This window comes from Enhydra lutris, unplaced genomic scaffold, assembly GCF_002288905.1.
Source record: "Enhydra lutris kenyoni isolate GAN:26980312 unplaced genomic scaffold, ASM228890v2 scaffoldscaffold57, whole genome shotgun sequence".
Classification (NCBI taxonomy): domain Eukaryota; kingdom Metazoa; phylum Chordata; class Mammalia; order Carnivora; family Mustelidae; genus Enhydra; species Enhydra lutris.
The window spans coordinates 1156711-1178710 of NW_019154141.1; the positions used below are offsets into that span (position 1 = coordinate 1156711).

At 51.2% G+C, this 22000-nt stretch overlaps 1 protein-coding gene across 2 annotated transcripts in view; it reads right to left on the minus strand.

Annotated features, from left to right (window-relative positions):
• The window catches only part of LOC111158032 (component of oligomeric golgi complex 1), a 13462-nt gene extending 3357 nt beyond the window's left edge, over nt 1-10105 (minus strand). For both annotated transcript variants that reach the window (XM_022519825.1, XM_022519824.1), the window contains exons 1-9: nt 9791-10105; nt 7272-7516; nt 6940-7121; nt 6412-6582; nt 4228-4381; nt 3242-3452; nt 2089-2880; nt 1142-1288; nt 521-682 (exon numbers count right to left, since the gene is read on the minus strand). In XM_022519825.1, coding sequence (XP_022375533.1) covers nt 521-682; nt 1142-1288; nt 2089-2880; nt 3242-3452; nt 4228-4381; nt 6412-6582; nt 6940-7121; nt 7272-7516; nt 9791-10105 — 2379 coding nt within the window. The remainder of the gene's footprint in view (nt 1-520; nt 683-1141; nt 1289-2088; nt 2881-3241; nt 3453-4227; nt 4382-6411; nt 6583-6939; nt 7122-7271; nt 7517-9790) is intronic.
• Nucleotides 10106-22000: the final 11895 nt, after the last annotated feature.

Genomic DNA, 22000 nt, shown 5'->3' on the forward strand with positions numbered 1-22000 from the left:
GGAGAGGAGACTTCCCTGAATTCTTTCCCAGATCAGGAGCTGGTGCTATCTTAAACGTATCACTAATGAAACGGAATATCCACCACAGGCAGAACATTCCAGGGAAGGGGCGAGGGCGGTGGGGGGCTGGGAGACAGGAGCTGCCTCAGGTGAGCGCCTCTGTGCGCCACATGCTGCCCCGGGCACAGTCAACCGCCACTCCTCCCAAGCAGTTCTCCAAGGGACCACACTTGACCCCAGAAAAACCGAGAAAGCTTCGTGATTGGTCCAAGGCTGCAGCACGTAGGCGGCAGTGCTGGGGCTGGACACCAGGCCTTTTCCCCTTCCCGCTGAACTGCCTTTTAGTACGGATCTGCTTGATGCTCGGGAGGGGGCACGATGAACTTGCAGAACGGGAAGCCACTACCGATTAGCCAATTAGCCGGCACTGAGTGTAGACACTTGGAATCCTTGCTGGGAACTGCCCAAACCCGAGGGAAAAAACATCGGGTCTTTAGAGGGAAAAAATTCAAACACCTACCTTCACCTGTTTTTCTTCTGCAAGTTTCTCATAGGCAGCCACCACTTGGACCATACAGCTTTTCAGCATCTCCTGCAGTGTCACTTTTGGCAAAGCGTGGCCTCCAACCCGATTAATTTCCTGGCAGAGGCTAAACAGGAAGGACTGGACGTACCAGGATGGCTACAAGAACAAAGGACTGTCGAGTCAGCGACCTGCTGCCACTGAATGAGACGCGGTAAAAGTGGGTCTATTTATCCTTACTAGGCTCATGCTCCAGGACCTGGACCTCCCAGGCTCCCCCTCCCAGCTGGCCAGTTAATAGATAAAAGTGACCATAGCTGTCACTGCTTGGGTGGCTGGGGGCTGGCCTGGCAGGTGGCACTATGTGTTATGCTGTTTTCACTTTGGTGCGAGCAGCTCTCCAATGAGCCGAGCCCAGGCTACACAGAAATGATCGTTAGCTGACTTTCCCTACTTGGCTCAATGTCTACTCTACGCATGGCAGAAAGTTACCAATACCACTTTTGGCTCTTTGAGGAAGCTGTATGTTGGCTGATTTTCCTGTCTTTTTCCTCTCTGCAGAGTGGGCTCTTTGGCCCAGTCCATCCCACAGGTGCTCTCCTGGGGGAACCCGCTCACCTGTACGGGGAGTCGGATTGTGGACGTGACACTGCTACCGGACTCGGCTTCCTCTTGGATTTCTAGTTCCTCCCAGCTGGTGGCTGTGGCCAGGACTGAGCCGGCATCATCCAAAAGTAACGACTGGGTGAATCCATGAGCCAAAACCTGGTAATAAAAGGCAGATAACCGACAGGCCACTCAGCTCCTTTACGGACTGTCTTAAACTACTTGAGTTCTCTTCAGCCCAGCTTCTGCTGCTTCGGTCACGTGCAGGGTGGCAAGTGGAAACGTCACTCTCAGGCTGATTACGTCAGCCTTGGGAATTTTGTTGTAACTACCTTACACATGTCAGGGGCCACCCGTTAAGACACCAGGGGAGACTGCGGGGAATAGGACATTTGGCTGGAAGAGTGGGGAATTTAGACCCTTGTCCAGGGAGGTCTCTCATTCTTATCAGATGGAAGGACAAAAAGCCAGAGTTTGTCTCTATACAATCTAGGCTAAACATTTAAATGGAAAAGGTTTTTACATCTGTGCTGTCTCACTACCCCAGAGAAGTGGAAGCAACTGAAATAAGAACTCTTACTCCCTTGAGCACGTGACGCAGTGAGCACTGGGCATTATGTAAGACTGATGAATTCCAGCCCTGTACCTCGGAAACCAGTAATACGTTTTATGTTCATTAACTGAATTTAAAGAAACAAATTAAAAAAAAAAAAAATAGAAGACTGGAAAGTCAAGCTATGCCAAAGCTACACATGCCATCTTTGTTACAACTGACATCTCCCTAGTTCAATACTTACAGGTACATCACAGAGATACAAAATAAAATAGGTTTTATTAAATTTTTCTCAAAAGAAAAAAAGAAAAGACCTCCCTGCAGCTGGCCAGCCTGGAACATGACGGAAGGGAGGCAGGATGGGGTTTCCCAGTGAGCACGGGAAGACGGTGTGCGTGTCACTCACCTTCACAACTGCTGAGCTCCAGACACGGTAGCCCATCACGCTCTGCTGGAGGAGGAGTTCCTTAACTTCCTGCCACTTGGTCTGCACAGGAATTATTTCCTGTGTTTTCCCCTTTCCTTGTTTTTTCAGAGCCCTGGGATCCCTTACAGGTTTCTCGGAGCTCCCTGACTTTCCCAAGATGCACTGCTTCAGATGGGGACACAGGTCTCCCAGAGACTGGCAGAGTCTGGCCATGAAGAGGACCGCAGGCAACTTGACGCCGCCGAGGACATCCTGCTGCCCCCACATGGCCCGCTCGGCGCCCCGCAGCTCCGCCTGGACGCGCTCCGTGATGTGCTTGATGCACGCCACCGAGTGGGTCTGCAGCGTCTCCCGCACGGTCCCGGCATCCGCATACCTGTCGAAGGCACAGCCCTTGGCAGGCCCGGGGGAGATGTCCTTGGGCAGGGACGCGTCTGCGGAGGGGAGGTAAGCCAGGAGGTCATCCAGCTCCACCTTCAGTTTAGAATCCAGGGCAGAGCAGAAGTTCTGGACACAAGGGCTGATGGCCTGCGCTTTCATGGAGAGCCCGCTGCTGGCCAAGTGCCCTCGGTGTGCCACGCTCACCCAGGCGGCGTCGGGAGGCAGGTCTTGGGGGCTCTCGGACCACAGGAAGAGAGACATGTTGTGCTCAAAGTGGATGTGCTTATTTGAACTGGAGCTGCTGGCGTTGCCCTCAAGCTCCTGCAGGGCCGAGATGAGCAGCTCCTTGGAGCTGGTGGAGATGGAGTCAAAGCCTTCTTTGGTCAGAGTCTGAAAGAAAGCGAGAGAGGAGTTCCAGTCAGGACTCCTGTCAGGAAATCTGCCCCAAGCGGCAGTCCGTCCTGGCACTCTGCGTGTTCTCCAGCATGCTCAGGAGGATGACACAGTGGTGGCAGAGAAAGGAGTCGTCACTGATGGCTACAGACACGTTCCCGATCAGGTGACAGAGGCGTGGTCTCATTCTGCACCAGAGTCTGGATCTCTGCTCCTATCTATGGTTCGTTTTTCCAGAAGAGCCATCCCTGAGTCAGTCAGCAGAGAAAGAGTACACTCAGGAGGTGACCCAAGTTCCCCCAGTCAAAAGCTTGTACTAGGACTGGCCAGGAGCACCCGGACCATGTGATCTCCTCACCTGTAATCGGTCAAGGAACAGCTGCTGCATCAGATCCTCCCAGAACAGGAGTGGCTTCTCGAGAAGCCGCTGACATATCACCTCCCAGCTGTGACTGGTGGATTCGTTGGTAAGTAGTTCCCATATGGCATCGCGGACCCCTGCGAGACCTTTCATGCTCTTCACGTACATAAGCAGGTTGGTGATCCCGTTTTTAATGTCTTCATTACACCTGCGACAAAACCATTTTTCTTGGATCTGATTAGATTCGTGGTTTTCACACCTTTATTAAGAAAAGCAGCAGGACTCCACTTGAAAACCCCTACCTGGGTCCCCACATTAGTACTTGTATCTCTCAGAGTTTTTATAAATATGCATAAACAGCATTTCTGGCTAGGTTTGGGGGTGAGGTCCCCCTCGCCTCCCTGAGGTATCTGTTTGGAAGGAAGTTTAGAGCCCCCTAGAATGGCTTCAAAAACCATTGCATTTATTTTTTTTTTTTTAATTTTTTTAATATTTTATTTAATTATTTGTCAGAGAGAGAGAGGGAGAGAGAGCAAGCAGAGGCAGACAGAATGGCAGGCAGAGGCAGAGGGAGAAGCAGGCTCCCCGATGAGCAAGGAGCCCGATGTGGGACTCGATCCCAGGACGCTGGGATCATGACCTGAGCCGAAGGCAGCTGCTTAACCAACTGAGCCACCCAGGCGTCCCAAAAACCATTGCATTTAAATAAAAACTTAAGAGTGGCCGAACTCTTACACAGAATATTAAATCCTGTAGATAATATCTGAAAGACGAATTCATTCTCAGTTCTTTCACAGTTGGGGCTAACCGGCCATGAAGGCAGTGTCCGCGGGCTGAGCCAGTGACTGGTATGACCCAGAGGGCAGCAGGCAGAGCACTGTCTGGATGACCAAGCCTCTCCCTCCTTTCTCAGTGGCCTCACTGGCCCTCGTGTGGCTGCATGGGCGGTCCCCGCCGGCCTCAGGAAAGTTCTGGCTACTCACATGTGGATCCATCTCTGCAGCGTGTCTTTCAGGTACTCCTGGCTGATGGGCTGCGCGAGCGTCCGGAGCGCCGGCTGGAACTGGACGACGGATGCCGGCAGGTGTCTGAACCAGCTGCAGAGTTTCATCTCCTGCAGAACGCCGGTGCCCTTTCCTAAGAGAAGGCCCAGTGACAAGTCATCGGGGCCGTCCTTTGAAAGGCATGTTAAAAAATGGACCTAGAAGCAACTTCCAAAAACCATCTAGTCTTCCTCTGGGCATGTCAGCCTGGACCCCTGGGATAGGAAAGTCTAGAATGTATGTTCATCAGGGAGCTGGCAGCTTCCCGCCAACTCTGGGCACCCCAGCAGAGAAGGGGAAGGACAGGGAGGAAGGAAGTGGGGACAGGGCAGGGAGGGAAAGCAGTAGTAAGCGCTCGATGCTCGGCCCTCGAAGCTGTCACAAAATACAAGGTGATAGTCTCTCTTTCCTCACCATCCTCCGGCCAGCGGGAGACCCCGCACTGGTTGGTGGGCTGCAGCACCTCAGAGGTGTCCTCCCAAGTAGGACACAGGCATCTGTGGGGCGACTCTGGGAGGCCCCTTCACTGTGTTCTGTGCGTGAGCGAGCACCTCCAGAGTTGGAAACACAGGGGTCCTTCTAGGGTCCTTTGCACTTGTCTTCCAAAGCCATGATAATTAGCCCATACTCACCTTGCACGAGGGGGTAAAGCATTAGGTGGAAGCACCCAGAGGGAAGCCAGGGCATAAGGAAGTGGCTCCCTCGTTGGAAGATAATGAAAGCCCAAGGAGAGGCTACATAATACATCTGTCTCTCTGAAAATGACCAGGTGGCTGTCGTCATGTTCTGCCTGTTTCTCTGCTACCCTTGGCTGGGCCTCCTCCGCCCGGCCTGTGTTCTGGAGCACCGAGGCACAGTCTTCTGCCATCCTTTCTTCTTCCTGATCATGTCCCCTCTCCCCAGAGCTTCAGACAACAGCCGTGTGCACAGATGTGTGTCTCCAGCTGGACCTCTTATTGCTGTTCTGGACCCACAGTCACCTGCCCACTCCTCATTCCCGTTCCAGGGGCTTAACTGTCCCCAAAGCAATATTTTCAAGAGTGAACTCATAATCAGCCCTTTCAAACCAGCTCTTTTTCTAGTAAGCCTGGACACCTCCTTTCCATACCCTCCCCACCAATCCACCAAATCCCCTGCTAAACAGATGTCTAAGTTGTCCAGTTGGCCCCCATCATCTGCCACCCAGGTAATGATGACAGCCTCCCAGGTGAGCTCTCGGCATCCACTCCAGACCCCATGGAGAACCACTGCCACGTAAAGCCAACTGTATTTAATTCCAGTTATGATAAATGCTATCAAATAAAAGCACAGGATGATGAGAACATATTATAGAAGACGAATAAGCCTGGAAGGTCCTCAAAAGCTATCCATTGTTCTCTGGATAAAGTCCAAATTCCCTAGCCTGATCCGCACAGCTCTGCATTATCTGTACACATCTAATAGACTGGCCATGTCTCTTCTCATGCTGTTCCTCCTCCCACCCAATACCCCTTAGCTTCACCTGCTTACTTGTAGTTTCTCAAGTATACGAACATCTTCCTTGCCTCAGGACCTTTGCACATCCCATCCCTGTTGCCTGGAACTCTTTCCCTTACCTTCTTCACCTAACTCTTACCAAACTTTCAGATTTTAAATATTCTCCAGGGTGCCTGGCTGGCTCAGCTGGTTAAGCGACTGCCTTCAGCTTAAGTCATGATCCAGGAGTACCAGGATCAAGTCCCCACATCAGGCTCCCAGCTCCACGGGGAGTCTGCTTCTCCCTCTGACCGTCTCCCCGCACAAGCTCTCTCTTTCTCTCTCAAATAAATAAATACAATCTTAAAAAAAAAAAAAAAATCATTCTCCAGGGAAAGCATCACTGGTGGGGTCCCTCCTTTTCAGTGTTCCCTAGTCAACTTGTACATTGACTTCATAGTAGTGGCCATTTTGTTATCCAACAGTAAGTATTTGTGAGTTCAGTATTTGCCTCTACCACTAGACCGTGGCCTCCATGAAGATGGGGTCCATATCTGTCCAGTGCACTGCTGTATCCCCAGAGCCCAGCGCAGTAGCAGCCACATGGAAGGTGCCAAGTCGATAACAGATGAATAACCTGAGAATAAGAAAGGTTGGTTAAGAGCTCACCGGGAGGATGCTGGCCTGTGATGGTCTCCAGAGTTGAGAAGAGCAAGCCACACGGCAGGGACGGATCTGGCAGCTGACCTTCTGGTAAAGTGTAGAAAAGAGCATGAGCTTGGTTCAGAGTGGTAGCCAACAGCTCCACTAACGAGCAAATCTGGGCCTTGATGCCGGCACCTACAAGAAGAAACCATCCTTCTGTAAATGGTTTTCTTTAGTAAAGTGAGAAACAGAGAACATTCTAGGTGCTTCAGTCTCCCCTCGGCTCCCCCTTCTCCATTCCCTTGTTTAAGGACTATATTTTTTTTTTTTTTAAAGATTTTATTTATTTATTTGACAGACAGAGATCACAAGTAGGCAGAGAGGCAGGCAGAGAGAGAGAGGAGGAAGCAGGCTCCCTGCAGAGCAGAGAGCCCGACGTGGGGCTCGATCCCAGGACCCTGGGATCATGACCTGAGCCGAAGGCAGAGGCTTAACCCACTGAGCCACCCAGGCACCCCTAAGGACTATATTTTGGAAAGAAGCCAAACCCACCATGGTGTGGCTGGTCAAGAAGTTTCTGAATAGCTGCCTTTCTGGCCAACAGGAAGTCTGTTAGGGCTTGGCGAGGAGAACTCTCTTCTAAGAGCATTATGGAGCACAGGGCCTCAGCTACAGCTTGGTCAGACACGGCTTGGCATTTGAGCAGCATCTTACTTTCATGCAGAATAGTTGACCTAGGAAGATGAGAAAAGAGAGCAACAGGGAATTTTTTACATCTTGGGAAGAAGGACCTTGGTACATCAGGATAGAAGACACATTCCATAAACTGGTAGTGGTGAAGTATGGCCGTCCCTAGAGCAGATCTTTTCACTGGATCCACGTACCGGAAGTGGCTGGCTGCCGCGACCTGCCGGATGAGTATGGGGAATCGTGAGAGGACAGGGCTGTATCGGGAACCAGAGGAATCCAGCTGGAGCAGGTTGTGAAGGTGGCAGCAGAGCAGGTAGAGCTGTGTGGCGTGGAGATACTGGGAGGCCTCCATTGAGCTCCAGATTTTCTCAGGAATTTCTAAGAGTAGCTTGATCTGGGCAGCCATGCTGTAGAACTTCTCCTGCGATGGCTGCTGGGGCTACAGGGGAAGGCACAGCACAAAGGCAGAACACACGAGTGCAAGGTCAGCGTCTGGCAGGCTTGTGGAGAAATGTGGGGGTACTGTAGGGTACAAAGCTTTTATTGTGCCCGAGTCCATGCCACTTGGTAAAGGTCTCAAAGTTAGGTGTTGTAGAATGACTCGAGTCAGGAGCGCTGTATAGCCCACCCAACCCTCCCAGTTGGGTGCACCTGGGCTCAGTCCCATGGAGACACAAACTTAATCTGGTCATCTCAGCCTGGTTATCCTTGACAGCATGGAGCCCTACAGCCCACCACTCAAGTGAGCTCTCTCCTTCTCTGTTCTGACGTTCAGCCTCCCTACACTTGCTCCTGCTTCTTTGAGTGTGTGAGGGCTCCTTTGTTACTCAACCATCAGATCTTCATCAGTGTAGTCCTCATGCCTCTCCCTGTCTCAGTCTGCCTTACTCCAGGACTCCTACCCTATAGCATCACCTCTTAGCAGAACACCACACCCACCTCTTTAGTCCTCACCACTCCCAAGTCCCACTGGAGCCTTTTCTGTTGCTGCCCTGCTAAGTTTCTCTGCCATTCCATAATCAGCATGTTCAAAACTAAATTCATCTCCCTACCAAAAATTTTAGTCATCTGACTTCCATATGTATCTTACCGTACCTAAGTACTCCACTCCCAAGTTCCCAGGAGATTTATATCCTTCCAATGGTTCTGATCTGAAGACATCAGGAGGGGGAAGAAGGGGACTATAGGTGTCTAGTGGGTTGAGGCCAGAGTTGCTTATAAACATCATAGAATGCACACAACCATCTACAACAAAGTGATCTAGCCCCAAATGTCAAAAGCACTAGGGCTGAAAACTCCTGCTTTAATCAAACTGAATACCCGTTCTTGTCTTTTCATACTCCAGACCTACATTCCAAATCTCATCTGCCATGAAGGCCCTCCTTACTGAGAAGGACTCAAGCCTGAAGTGACTTCCTTCGGAAATCTTACGGTAAATTACGTAATTATTTTCTAATCGATCACCCATTATCCTAAAGTGCTTTCTACTGTTACTCTGAATTATTCAGTTTTCTCATCAACTTTCCATGCATTTAATTCCTCGACTAGATTGTAAGCTCCTTCAGAGCAGGAATTAGATGGCTTCTGTTTCTTTGTGCCTGGACACACAGAAGGCACTCAAATTTTTGTGAGTCTGAGAATAACTCAGATATAACAACTATAAAAAATAAATACATTTCTAAAGTCAGGCACAGTTACCAGTTAGCTTTCTAATTAACCATGAAGCAATACTCAGCTATAGGAAAGGCTGGCCACCCAGGAGGAGGCAGGTATAAATGCACAGATTACAGAGGAGAGGGACAAGGTCTCTCATTTCAAAGGTTGTGTTGTGTGAGCCCTGCCCACTGACCCAGATTCTTCTAAAACACAGTTGTGTTAAAAAATTCCAAGAGGGAGAAGTTCTAAGTTGTATTTTGGAAGTTCTTCCATGTCCTATAGGGTTCTTCCCCTATAAGGGGTCATTAACAAATTCCCAGTTTATCTTTCTGACCCTCCCTACTCATTCACTTAGTCATTCCTAAGTCGATATTCTTTAGGAATGCAAAATGCTGTTCCAGTATTAGGATGTACTTAGGGCTGAATCGTTCCACGCCAGGTCTAATCTAATCATTAGCGTTTGAAGGAAAAAAAAAAAAACCCACTTAGGATAACTTGATTAGAATTTCCCTAAATTGAAAATGTTCCACTGTTGGAAGAAGGGGGCTTGACGGCTGGTACAGTCATTCAACGACTCCACCAAAGGTAGAATAGCTCTTTGGGTTTGGGGAGCTTATTCTCGGGAGTGAGGTGGGGGAAAGCCTGGGATGAGAAATAAACTATATGAGGGGAAGGTGGCAACATAAGGGAGAAATGGGTTGTGAGCATATCGGGAAAGGTTACCCAGGGAATGAGCTGGTCTAGCGAGAGACCCCTGGCGTTTTCATCGAAGGCTGGGGAATCCCAGCGAAGCCAAGAGACAGGTGAGGGAATCAGGGCCCGGAAGTCAGGGAAGGCTCCCGAATGGAGCTGCTGAATGAGCCGGGTCCGCAGACGGCGAAAGGACCTCCGGCGTTTTCCCCGGAGGAAGGGAGTCCAGAAATTCGCAGCAGGCTCTTCCCCGAGGCAGGTGAGGCTCGCGCGGGGACGGGGACTGACCGGCGGCCGCGGGAGGGCGGGAGGCGGGTCCCCAGGGGGGTGCGGGACCGGAGTGCGGGACCCGGCGTGAGGGGCTGACCTGCGGCTCTTGTGGGGGCCGGGGGACGGCCGAGCCAGCCTGGCGGAGACGGGCGCAGTACTGGTCGGTGGCCTTCACGGCGTCCACCAGCCCCTCGGCGCAGCGGCGCATCTGGCCGATGGTGTCGGCCGCCTCGATCAGGTCGCGGTACCGCTCGCCCACCATTTGCCGCAGCTCCTCTTTCTTGTGCTCGATCTCGGCCCGCACCTGGCGCTCCAACCCTCGGATTTCCTCCGCTCCATGTGTCTCGAAAAGCGCCGCGGGATCGCGCAGATCCAGCCGCTTCAGCGCGGGGGAAGCTGCCGCGGCCGCCATGATGGATCCGTCAGCGTGCCGACGGGTCATTTCCGCCCGGAGGCCCGCCCAGCGGCCATTTTGGGTGGGGGCGGAACCGCTTCCGCCCCACTGCGGGCTTTGCCTGTTCGGGGCTCATCCGGGCGGCAGAGGGGCGGGGCCGGGGTGAGACAGGCTGTGCTTCTGTTGTTTTTAGCGCAGGCGCGGGAGCTGGCCGTCGTTCTGCGCGCGCGTTGTGGCGGGGATCCAAACTTCCGCCCGGGGCAGGTGCCGCCCGGCCGCGTCCTAACTCTGCGTCCGCGGTCCGACGGCGCCGCCTGCTTGGGACGCGGAGAGCCACAGCCTCCCGAAGGCCCCGCACAGCTCGACTCCTCGGCTCGTCGCGGCGCCTCCTGGCACCGGGCGTGCGGCCTTCCGTGGCGTCCTTGTCATCGTTGTTCTCTGGGCCCCTGACCGAATGCAGTGCCCGGGTGGGGCAGGGGGCCGTTCGGGTTCATCTGCAGCTTCGCACTTCCGGACCGGCTCTTCCCTAAGGCGCGCGTCCTCTCGCTTTGCTTCGGTTTTTCTTTGATGTCCATCATTTGGGGGCTTTCGTTTCTACTTCAAGCCAGCGTTTCACCACGAAGGATGCTCTGGCACCCGCGTGGGGCGGAGGGTGGTGGGCCCAGAGAAGGGGGCCGAGAGCGCCTGGGGGTGCGGGGCGGGGAGCGGGGCCTTATTCTTTTAGGTACTTCCAAGACCCTTCGTTTTTAAAAAAAAACCATTTATTATGGAAGAGCTCATACTCACACTAACCTGGAGAGCGTGGTGTCCTGTGCCAACCCGCCAGGTTTACCGCTGTCTCATGCTCAGCCTTCTCTGTGTCCACCGTCCACCTCTGTTACTTTGAGGGAAATCCCGAACAGCAGATTTCAATTTGTAAATCAAGCCATTCATTTAAACCTCACCAAGTCCTGCGGCATAGGGGATATCCTCATTTTACAGCTGGATAACCTGGAACCCCAAGACACTAAAGGATTTACTCAGTGTAATTGTCAAAGCCTGTACACAAAGTTCACTGATTTGGTATACACATCAGCCGTACAAAGTAGGCAGGGATATTTCTATTCCGTGCAAAAACCCAGAGAAGCTTATTTGCCCACCTGAGTTGCTTAGCTAATAAGGGATGGGATCTCCCTTAGATTTAAAAATTCCTGGCGTGTGCCTTTTCTGCTTTGTCACACAACCTCCCACAGACTCAAAACACTCCATGGTGCTAGGTCTGCAATTTGCTGTCACGTCAGTTGCGTTCTGTAGGGGACGTTTTGTTGATGCTGTCTGCCCAGCATCTGTGGAATGTCTTTTCTGTATTTGGGGAAATCACCTCTGTGGGGCGAGATCTTTTCCAGGGACCCCTTACAGCTATGATGCAAGTCTGTGGGCCCGGGATTGGCTAATCAGACAACAGCCTGGGACTTTAGATGGAGAGCGAGAGATGTCAGGCGGCAGCAGGGACATTGAATCCAGCGGGAACTCCCAGCTGCCCATGCTGGCGGTGCTGCTGGTGGCAGCTGTGGGTGACCACAGTGAGGCCCTCTCAGAACTGATGGCCCAGTGGTATGCTTTGATTGGGTTCTGACTGTTTCCACTTCCCTTTGTTCCCATCTCTTGAGGCTGGTTCTCCAGCTTTCCCGGAGATTGTATGAGCTGCCCAGTTCTTACTGACACATTTCATTTCTTTGAAGATCAAAACCAGTTTGGTTGGTTGCCCTAGAGTCCCTAACTGATACACCCTTCCGAGTTTCCAGCTCCGTAAGAGTTTGGCTGATGCCCGTCTAACAGCAAGAGGGACGCCTGTTGAGGCCTCAGGTTTGGTGGGGGACTTGGGAGTTTGTATGAGAGGACTTGCACTGTGCACTCACCTATCATCTCAGGTAGAGAAAAGGCCAGCTGTCGGCAGGCATCTTCACTGCGGGGTTATGGTCTGAAAGCAGATCTTTCCTCTGCTTCCCCAGCCAAGTTCTGGCTGCCCTGAAGATGTCGCTGTTGCTCTTCTGCGTGCAGAACTGAGTGCCTTACTGAGGCTGTTGCCAAACCTTCCTGCCCTGGAAACCGGGCACTGGAGGTCCTGTGTCCATGACTTTGTCTCCTTTTCCTTTCCCTTCTGCATCAAGGTTCTGCGCCCCCTTCCTCTTCTGTGGCTTTTTTGTTTGTTTGTTTTTGGTTTGGTTTGGTTTGGCTTTTTGCTGTCTGGCGCTCTCCAAACCAGGATGAGGGTCAAGAGCTTACGCAGCCAGACAAGGAAGGTGCTGGGGACTGAGTGGCAGAGAGGAGAAACTAGTCTTTTTGTTTTTCTCAGGGGGTACGTGAGCAAAGGGCACTTACGAGTTTTATCACCATCATTTTGTTTTGGTTTAAGGAGGAGTGTGTGCCATGCCTTTCGTGTGCGGGGAAGGGAGGATGTCTTGGTGTCATTTTCTTCTTTGTACCTTAAATCTTTAAGGGGTGGAAGACATCCAGTGGTTACATTTAAGAGATTATGTTTAGATCATCCTGGGCTTCTGAATTGAAACCCAGGCATTCTGCTAATTATAATAGTTGTTATTTTGAGCCCCATCTGGGCACTTCACATATGTTACCTTTAATCCTAATAATAATCCTACAGCATAGGTGGTCTTATGCTTGTTTGCTAGATAAAGCCAGGTTCAGCAGAACCAAGTCACCTGCCCAAGGTTACACAGCTAGTCAGCAGCCAAGCCTGTCTACACAACCCGGTCAGCCTGACTCTAAAGTCCTTGATCTTTCTTTTGTCACATTATTATCTTCAAAGAAAATTTCAGAACATCAAGAGACAGATGAGCCAAACAATTATGAGCAACATTCAGATGGTGCCCACGCTGTTTCCTACCTTCTGCAGTTGTCTCAGCAGTTTGGGACCAGAGCTGGAGAGTGATTTGGGGTCACGTGGCACCTGCCAGTGTGGCCAGCCCTGTTTGCCCAGAGCCTGTATGCTGGAGGGCTTGCTTTCCTTTCTTTTCTTTCTTTCTTTCTTTTTTTTTTTTTTAAAGATTTTATTTATTTATTTAACAGACAGAGATCACAAGTAGGCAGAGAGGCAGGCAGAGAGAGAAGGGGAAGCAGGTTCCCTGCCCAGCAGAGAGCCCGATGTGGGGCTCGATCCCAGGATCCTGGGATCATGACCTGAGCCGAAGGCAGAGGCTTAACCCACTGAGCCATCCAGGCGCCCCTAGGGTTTTCTTTCAAAACTGGGAATTTGTCCTGACATGTTGGCTGTGTCTGGGCAGACTGGCATTGTGGTTTCATTCAGACTGTTGGGGGGACAGGTTTGTCCTTACTTTTTAATAGGAATACGGAAAGCAAGGCAGCATAATGCCTAAAATAGAAGGGTTCTTAACTGGTCTTTGCAGAGACCACAAGTTCGCCTTCCCTTATGCAATATGCTGTCTAGCATCTGGGAAAGGGTCCCGGAGACCTTGGATCCCAGGATGAGTCAATAAATATTTGCATGATGAGTGACTAGGGTCATGAATACATGTCACAGAATCACAGGGTACCGGTCCCAAGGCTGCATTGGGAAAAGAGAAAGGATTTTCTGCCGTCAATTACTTAATAGTCAAAGTACCATAGGCAATAAGACATTCTCACCCATTTCAGCCTCCTCACGTGCTTGTTTCAGTCCCTCTCCTTTGACAAATGGTGGCCGCAAGTCAGACAGGTCCATGTTCAGTCTGAAGAGCAAACCTGCAGAAGACTACCCGCCCCCCCAGCCCAGACCCCCCACCATGATGTCGGAGGGAGGGCCATCCCCCCACAGAGTTGGGATGTGAAGGGCGCCGGGCACACCCAGAGAAGAGAGAACAAGCAGAAGAAGCAAGCTTACCTGGGAACCTTAAAAATAGGTTCCCCTCTGGCTGCCCAAGAAGAGACAGAAAAGGTGAGAGAGAAAAAGGAAAGGGAGAGGCAGCAACAACAGATGAACAGGGAGGGGAGGAAAGATAGGGAATTTGATGCTGCAAAGGCAGCCCTTGTTGGCAAAAGGAATGCCAGGGGCCGGCCAGACGGAAGGCCGATGGGATTCAGACGCTGGGTGTTCTCTCTGGGCCAGGATGCTGGTGGGATAGAGCCTAACGCAGTCGTCTTGACGTCTCATCTTTAGAGCCCTGTTCACCAGCTGTGTTTGCGGGGCTGACGTTTGTGGTCGAAGAGGTGGTTATCTGACTTAACTGTTTGCAGATTCCTGACGCTCTGCCTTGTACAGATAGCCAGGCAGGCCTCACCCCCGATGAAAGGAGCCTGAACGTCTGGGCTGCACACATTCTCAATACCTTGGCTGGGGGGCGGAGGGGAAGGGTGGCGGAAAGGTGTTGCAGAGTTCATGCTGCGCACGTGACGTCCTTAATCAGTGTGGGATTGAACGTGTACCGTGTTCACTAGCTCTGCGCTAGGTGCCGTGGAGAATACAAAAGACATTTTTGTATTTTGATTAGCCGTTGGTGACTCTGTAACAGGCTCAGACTTCACGTCCTGTACGTTGTCTTTTCCCTTCCCTGCCCTTCCACCCTCGCTGCTGAGCCTTTCTGTATGGAAAAAATCCAAGTAATCAGACACAGATGTTCTCATGTGAAACCCGCCGCATCTGTCAGCCCGCTGGTGTATGTAGTTAGATTCTCTACGGGCTCTCTTGTTAGAGCAGTGTTCCTGCTCCCTTGACCTCTCCACTTGACCTCTGGATCTCACTCCCCACCTCTCAGAGGCTTCACTTCCTTCTCTCCACGGTCTAATTTTCTCCCACTCAGCCGGATCATTCCCATCACAGGCATCCCCCGCTTTTCAAAAGGTCACGTTAGGCTCCTTTGCTTTGAAGGAAGACCTCCATTGGTACCTATTTCTGCTAGCCAAAAGAAAGAGGATTTCACTTTGATGAAAAACAGGCGAAAAGCGCAAACAGCACCCAGCATCGGTTTTGCAGAAGCCCAGAGAGCACTGAGAGGGGCACCCAGCCCCTTGCCAGGAGCCCGCTCAACCGCCAGCATGTGTCCCCGAGCTCTGAACTGAGTCTGTGAGCCTCTGGGCTGTACCTCCACCAGTTCTGTGGGTGTGTTACTAAGACGTGTCCCAAAGTATCAGAAAAGGCTAAGAGAGGTGATTTTTTGGGTGTGAGAGCAATTTTTTTTTTCAATTTTCCCTGTATGAATTAATGGTAATTGCTTCTTTGAGCCATTCAGGCTATGGAAAGGTTCTGTAGGAACGCTCAGTTTTCAGATGGTGGGTAAAACCTGGATCTTAAAAATATTCTCTGGTAGCTCCCATGTTACAAACATGCTCTGTTGTCTGCATGCCCCCTGTCTGCCCCTGCCCATCTCTCCTCTCTGCATGAGGACAGGTTGTCTCCAGGCCCCTCTGATTCTCTTCTTCAGCTGCCCCCATCCAGGCTTCTCACATCCCCACCCTGTCCAGTAAAAGTGAGGAAGGCCATCTTGCCAGCTTCGGCTGCTTCTCAGTTTCAGCATATCTGACCTGCCCCTGTGGACACATTTCCTTTGGGCTCCTGAGACATGCCCCAAGGCCTTCCCTCCTACCTCGTGAAGCACTTCCCCATCATTTTTGCTGGTTCTTCTTCCCGTGCTTGACTTCTGATGCTGCATGGACCCAGGCTCAAGCCTTAGCACTGGTCCCTTCTTGGTCTGCGCTCCCTGTCCAGGTGATCCCCTCCTGCCCTGTGGCCCTGTGAGTTAGAGTGTCACTCTAGCAGTGGAAATGGAGAGCAAGGAATGGTGTCTGCAGGTGACGTGTCCATTTCTGACTCCAGCCTGAGCTCCTACAACACCCCAGGCTCATCTTAAGTTTCATACATCCAAAATAATGACTCTGCCTGCCACCCATCCTGCCCCCTCTCCTGGAGCATCTCCATCTCTGAAAATGGTACCACCCAGTGATTCATGGCTAGAGACCCAGAATCATCCTCGACCCCTCCCTCTCTCACCCTCCACACCCCACCTACTTACAAGTCCTACAGATTCTTTTTCCTCCAAAATAGGGGCTGATTAACTTTTGCTAGCAAGAACCAAAGTCAGTGGGCTTTGCACCCTCTACAGTCTCTGTCACTATCCAACAAGGCCACCATAGAGGGAATCAGGACTAGACAGGATGTAAATGAATTTGCATGGCCGTGTTCCAATAACGCTTTATATACAAAAGCAGGCAGAGGGGCCATCTTTGGTCCTCGGACCATAGCTTTCTGATCCCTGATCTACGATAGATCGCTGTCCTTCCTGTCCTTCCTAGCACATCCCCTGCTTCAAACCTCCCATGGTTTCCTGCCTGTTGGGGATAGAGGCAAAATACCATCAAAGACCACAAGTCCCTGCATGGCCTCACCTGTCCCAGCCCTCTACTACCTCACCTACCTTCCTTCTGTTTCATAAACAAGGTGTCGCTCATTTCTTCAATCTGGCTGTTTCTTTTCTTACCTTTTAAATTTATTTTAGCTTTTTTTTTTTTTTTAGAAAGACTATGGGCAAGGTGGAGGAGGGGCAGACGGAGAGGCAAAGAGAGAACCTCAAGCAAGCTTCACACTTAGCTCGGAGCCTGATATGGGGCTTGATCTCAGGCTTGACCCAGAGTTGGATGTTCAACTGACTGAACCACCCAGGCGCCCCCTCTGGCTGTTTCTTTTACCAGATTGCCACATGGGGGTCGCCACTTCTGAGAAGCCCACCTGGGTTGCCTCCATCTAAAATAGGAAGAGCTACCATTTATTGGGGGCTCGCTGCATGTCAGCCTCTGTTACAGACTCTGCATATGAACTAAGTACATTATTTCATGCTCACAGTTCGCTGAATTTACAAATCCCTCTGAACTAGGTCCTGTTCTTATTTTTACTTTATCAAGGAGGAAATTGGGGCTGAGGGAGATTATATGATTCGCCGCGAGTCTCTTAGGAAGTGGCAGAGCTGAGGTATAAACCAGACTGTCTGGCTCTGGGGTCTGTGTGCCTAACCACCTGTTTTCACTCTCCATGACCTCCATCAGGGCATCGGTCACTATTGAGGCTTCGTGTTCCCTCATTTGTTGTATTTGTTTCTTTTCTTTCTTTTTTTTTTTTTAAATATTTATTTATTTGACAGAGAGAGAGAGAGAGAGATCACAAGTAAGCAGAGAGGCAGGCTGAGAGAGAGAGGGAAGCAGGCTGCCTGCTGAGCAGAGAGCCTGATGTGGGACTCGATCCCAGGACCCTGAGACCATGACCTGAGCCGAAGTCACAGGCTTTAACCCACTGAGCCACCCAGGCGCCCCATGTTGTGTTTGTTTTTTGAGCATCTCCCTTACAACAAGGGAGGGAGCCTGGGTCTGTCTCTCATCTCGATGAATTCTCAGCTTCCAGAACAGTGTCTCACAACAAAGTAGACGCTCACTATGCTTTTAGCGCACGGATAATAATTTACCTTTGTAATCGATTAATTTACCGGTATGCTAACAATGTTAATCAGTAAATATTCAAAGTACACCTCACTTTAGAATTCCTATGAAAGAAAGAAAATAATCAGCTTTACTCGAATTTTGGAAGTGTGGAATGAAGTCACCTTCTGATCAGCCCTCCCCTCTCTCCCCAAAGGAGGTGAATTCTTTGCATTTTTGAAGGTTACTTGTGGAATTAGGAAAAAAAGAAAAAAAAGAACCAACCCCCAAACCTCCTGTCCATCTTCACCGTCTTGTTCCCTTATGTTGGTGCTTCGGGGCTGTGTGTGGAGTGAGGTCACACAGGCTGATATCCTGGACAGCGATACTGGGAGTCGGCAGAAGTTCAAAGACAGGTGGTCACTGCCGACCTGGGGGAGCGTCTTCAGCTTGAAGACGCAGATGGGTAAGAGAGGCTGTTGGGTTACACGGCCGCCACCCTCAGCTCACCTAGAGGAGAGCAGTAGCCTCCCAGGGGTGCACGGCTGCCCCCTGAGAATATTCGGCTGTGAGGGTACAGTTTGGTGGGATGATGTTTCCCTCCTGGCACACCTGAAGGAGTAGCTTGGGAAGAAGCAGTTTCTAGTCTGCCTTTCCTCGGGATGAGCCACTGGCAGGACCGCGCCCTGTCTTAGGGTGCTCTCCACCTAAAACTCTAAGTAGCGGCGGACGTCTACTGAGGACGGGTCCATTTCAGAGCCTGGGACCCAGGGAAAGCAGAGGTCTGCGGAAGCTGCAGGGCCATAGGAGGAGGAGCTGGCTTTGCAGGAAGCTGTGCTGGGCTCTCCCTTTGGAGGTGCGTGTTTGTGGGGTGTTTTGTTTACGTCCTGCCGGGTAAAGAGACATGTCAACCCTGCTTGGCCCAGTGCTGGATGATAGAAGACTCTGGATCTTTAGATCCAAGAAAATGTGAAGTTGGGGTGTTTGTACATATGGTTGGGGAACACATGCAACTGGTTAAAATGTGCTGAAGAGCCAGGTTGGTTTTTTCATGGGCTTTTGGTACAGATGGGAGTAGGGGAAGAGTATCCTACTCGACCTTGACACTTGAGAATTTGTGCGCCCAGGAAATGATGCCTTCCAAGGGGAGATCATATAATTGTATTCGGAAGCGTGAGTGCCCCAAGCGGAGTAGGGAACAGAGTTGGGAGCAGACCCGCCGGAATATTCTGTGGGTGGCACTCAAACCCTGGACCCCTTTTGCACCATCTAAGCCACCCGATGGTTATTTTCTGAAAATCCCATTTATCCTCTGGGAATTCGAGAGTGCCGCTGACACTGGAAGGCCCCCGCCGGGACCCCTCAGCTTCACCCCTACCTAAAGCGGCAGTATCCCTGAACTCCCTCTGGCTATGCCGGTAGAGAGTGGGCAGCTTTGAGAGTGCTGGGGTCCCGACACGGGGGCTGGGCCGTTCATGGGAGTGCTGGTGACGGTCCACATGCCTCCTCCTTGCCACCCTATCTGTGCTCTGGGCCTCTCCCTGCTGGGTTCCCTGAGGCAGGCCTCTGTGGACTGCCTCCCTTGGCTCTCTTCCCCTCCAGCTCGGGTCGAGCTGTGGAAGGAGATCAGAGGGGGTCCTCACTGACTCCGGCCCTGGCTGTGTGGCTTTACAGACACAGCTCCTATAGACGCACACCTTCCCTGTGGCTGCGGATCTCACTGGGCCCCAGTGACATCATCCCCTCCCTTGTCCCTCCAGCTGGAGGGCTGGTAAAGTTTTCCACCTGTCTGCAGTGTCCAGGAGCCTCATCCTTCTCTTGCTGTTGCCCTGACGCCCACCCACACCTCTGCACACAGCACCTTCATTACATTCATTTTAGTTAACCCCCTTGGAGTGTGCCATCTGTTTCCAGCTGGACCCAAAAGCGATACAGATGGTTACAGACCTGGGATTAGCGGCACGAGCCTCGCCTTCTGGCTAGCACCGGGCCGACCATGGTCTCACCCTGGAGGAAAAACCAGGAACAAACTCAGCAGTTTCCAACATGTCACGAATTGCTAAGTTTCTGGAATGTTTCGGGAAGAGGAGGCTCTGTTTGGGGCGGGCGGGGGGAGTTATATCCCTGGTCCATTCTGGAGGAGACCAAAGTTTAGTTAGGCTTGGCGGGGGAGGAAAGCCCCTTCTCCAGAAGGGAACACCCCATGTAGACAGAAAGTGTGGACACCTTATCAGCAGACACACAATGCATTTACTTTTCGGCCCTGGCCCAGCTTTTGTCTTGCGTCACGTGCCTGGTGCTGTCCGTGCCAGCTGAGCTCTCCGCTAATGGCAGGAGTAGGAGCCGTAGTTTAATATTAGCTGATTTGGAAAATGGTTTGTTGTTTAACAACCAAAAAGTTTCTGGTCCTTTTTTTTTTTTTTTTTTTTTTGCTGTGATTAAAGGTGAGGGAAACCTAATATTTTCTAGGTACCTCTTTGTGCCTGATAATGTGACACATTCTATAAAATATTTTCTTTCACCCGGGCTCTTACACAACTCCGTGAGGTTGGTCATGTTAGCCCTGTTTTGCAGACAGGGAAGCATAGGCTGGGGAAGGTCAGGCACAGCTCATGGGTAGAAGGGTGATGTGGCAGAGCAATTCAGAGCGCGGGCTTGGGTTAGGGACGCAAGTTCACCACGCCTCAGTTTCCTCGTCTGCCGAGCGGGCATCAGCTCCTGGGGGAACTGAGGAAGATGTCAAGTGTCCAGCATGGAGACTGGTCCACCGTGAGCACTCCAAATGTCAGCTCACTTTCTTTTCTGGTGTCAGGAGATCGGTAGCTAAGACCCTGTTTTTCAGCAGCTAGAAATTTTGTTGTGATTCTGAGTGAATGAAAAGAAGATGAGAAGGTGATAAAAAGTTCTTTTCCTTGACCTAATTTTAAAACACTTGAGATTTCCCTGGCCTCACTTTTGCCATCAGCTAGATGGGGCACATCCTCAGGGCACACTGAGGGCACCCCCTTCACCGCACGCTTTACCGTGACCTCGCCATGCTCTTCCAGCTCGGCTCCAGAATCTGGAAGCCATCACATCGGCTCGTTAAGGATCAGTCTGTGCACCAACTAGGACTCAGCAGTGGTTGTCTGTCTCAAAATCTTCTTTTCCTTTTGCTTCCAAATGATTGCTAAGACATGTAGAAAATGTCTTATAGGCTTTTCATGGGGCTTAGAGTTAAAAAAAAAAAAATCCTAAGGTTTCCAGTTTCAGTGTTTCGGGAAACCTGGAAAGTATGGGTTATCTCGTGACCTAGGACTGTGGCCCATTTTCCTGAACGTGTAGAGTCTTTTTCCGAGGTAGATGGGAGCAGAGGTGAGCTCACACAGGCAGACTAATAATGAGTAAACTTCAGCCCGAGTCCCTTCGGTAGAGAGTATGATTTCATGGGAAGGTAGTTTTTAGAGCAGTACACTTGCAAAAAAAAAAAAAAAAGCGAAGTCACTAAAAAGCAATGTTTGCTTCTTGCTTTCTAGCGTACACAGTCGATTATAACAGCAAAGATAGAGGCCAATTTATCTGACATACAGAGGAATGTACGCACTCACAGAGATAGTTAGAGCTTCTTGGAAGGCAAAGGCATTTTCAGCAATCTCATCTCAATACTGGGCATGCAGGAATGACACATTAAGAAGAATAACCACATTCACAATACCACAGGAGTAATAAAAATAGCTTGCGTGCCTACCTATTCCTGACATGATAAAACCGTCTATCACATCCATGGCATTGACACGGTTTTTGCAATAGGGGTTGCTAAATGCTTTTTTGGGTGTTCCCTGGTTTTCTTGTGTCCAGAGCATGGAAAGAGAAAGAAACCTCCATAAAGCCTTCACAGATGTGGTAGGAGGGGGCCCGGAGGCTCGGGTTTTGTGACCTCCACCACCTTCAGGAAGGGGGACGACGGCCACAATGTCCGCCCTGCTCAGACAGAGAGGAAGGGGTGAGATGCAGCGTGAGTGCCCACGGAGGACGAGCTTTCAGTCTCCTGTGAGAATGACTGAGGGACGGTTTGTAAAATCCCACCGTCGTTTCCTGGGAGCGACAGCCAGGGAGTGGCGGACAGAACGAGGGAACACGGGAAGATTCCATACACGTCAGACTGTCGTTGGACACGCTGTCAGAGCCAACTCCGTACCCTGTTCTTTCTAATTGACGTGATTCTCAGGCTGTTGGAAAGTGGAATGGAGATTTTTTTTTTTTCCTGGAGAAAAGGCTTCCTAATCATTCTGGAGAGTTGCGTGGCCTGCTTTTCCTGCCATCGGGTAGGAGGCTACTCATGGCGTTTGGTTGTGTGGCCGGGCTGGCTGGTCTCCTCCTCCACACAGACCGGAAAGCGGCCTCCATTATTGGGTTGTTCTAATCAGGGACGGGTCTCTCCTGGTCAGCTGTGTAGCGGACAGCTTCTGTCTGAGGCTGGGACCAAAAGCCAGGAGGGACGGGGACAGGAAAGAGGCCCGGGTTGGCGTCGTCCCCTCG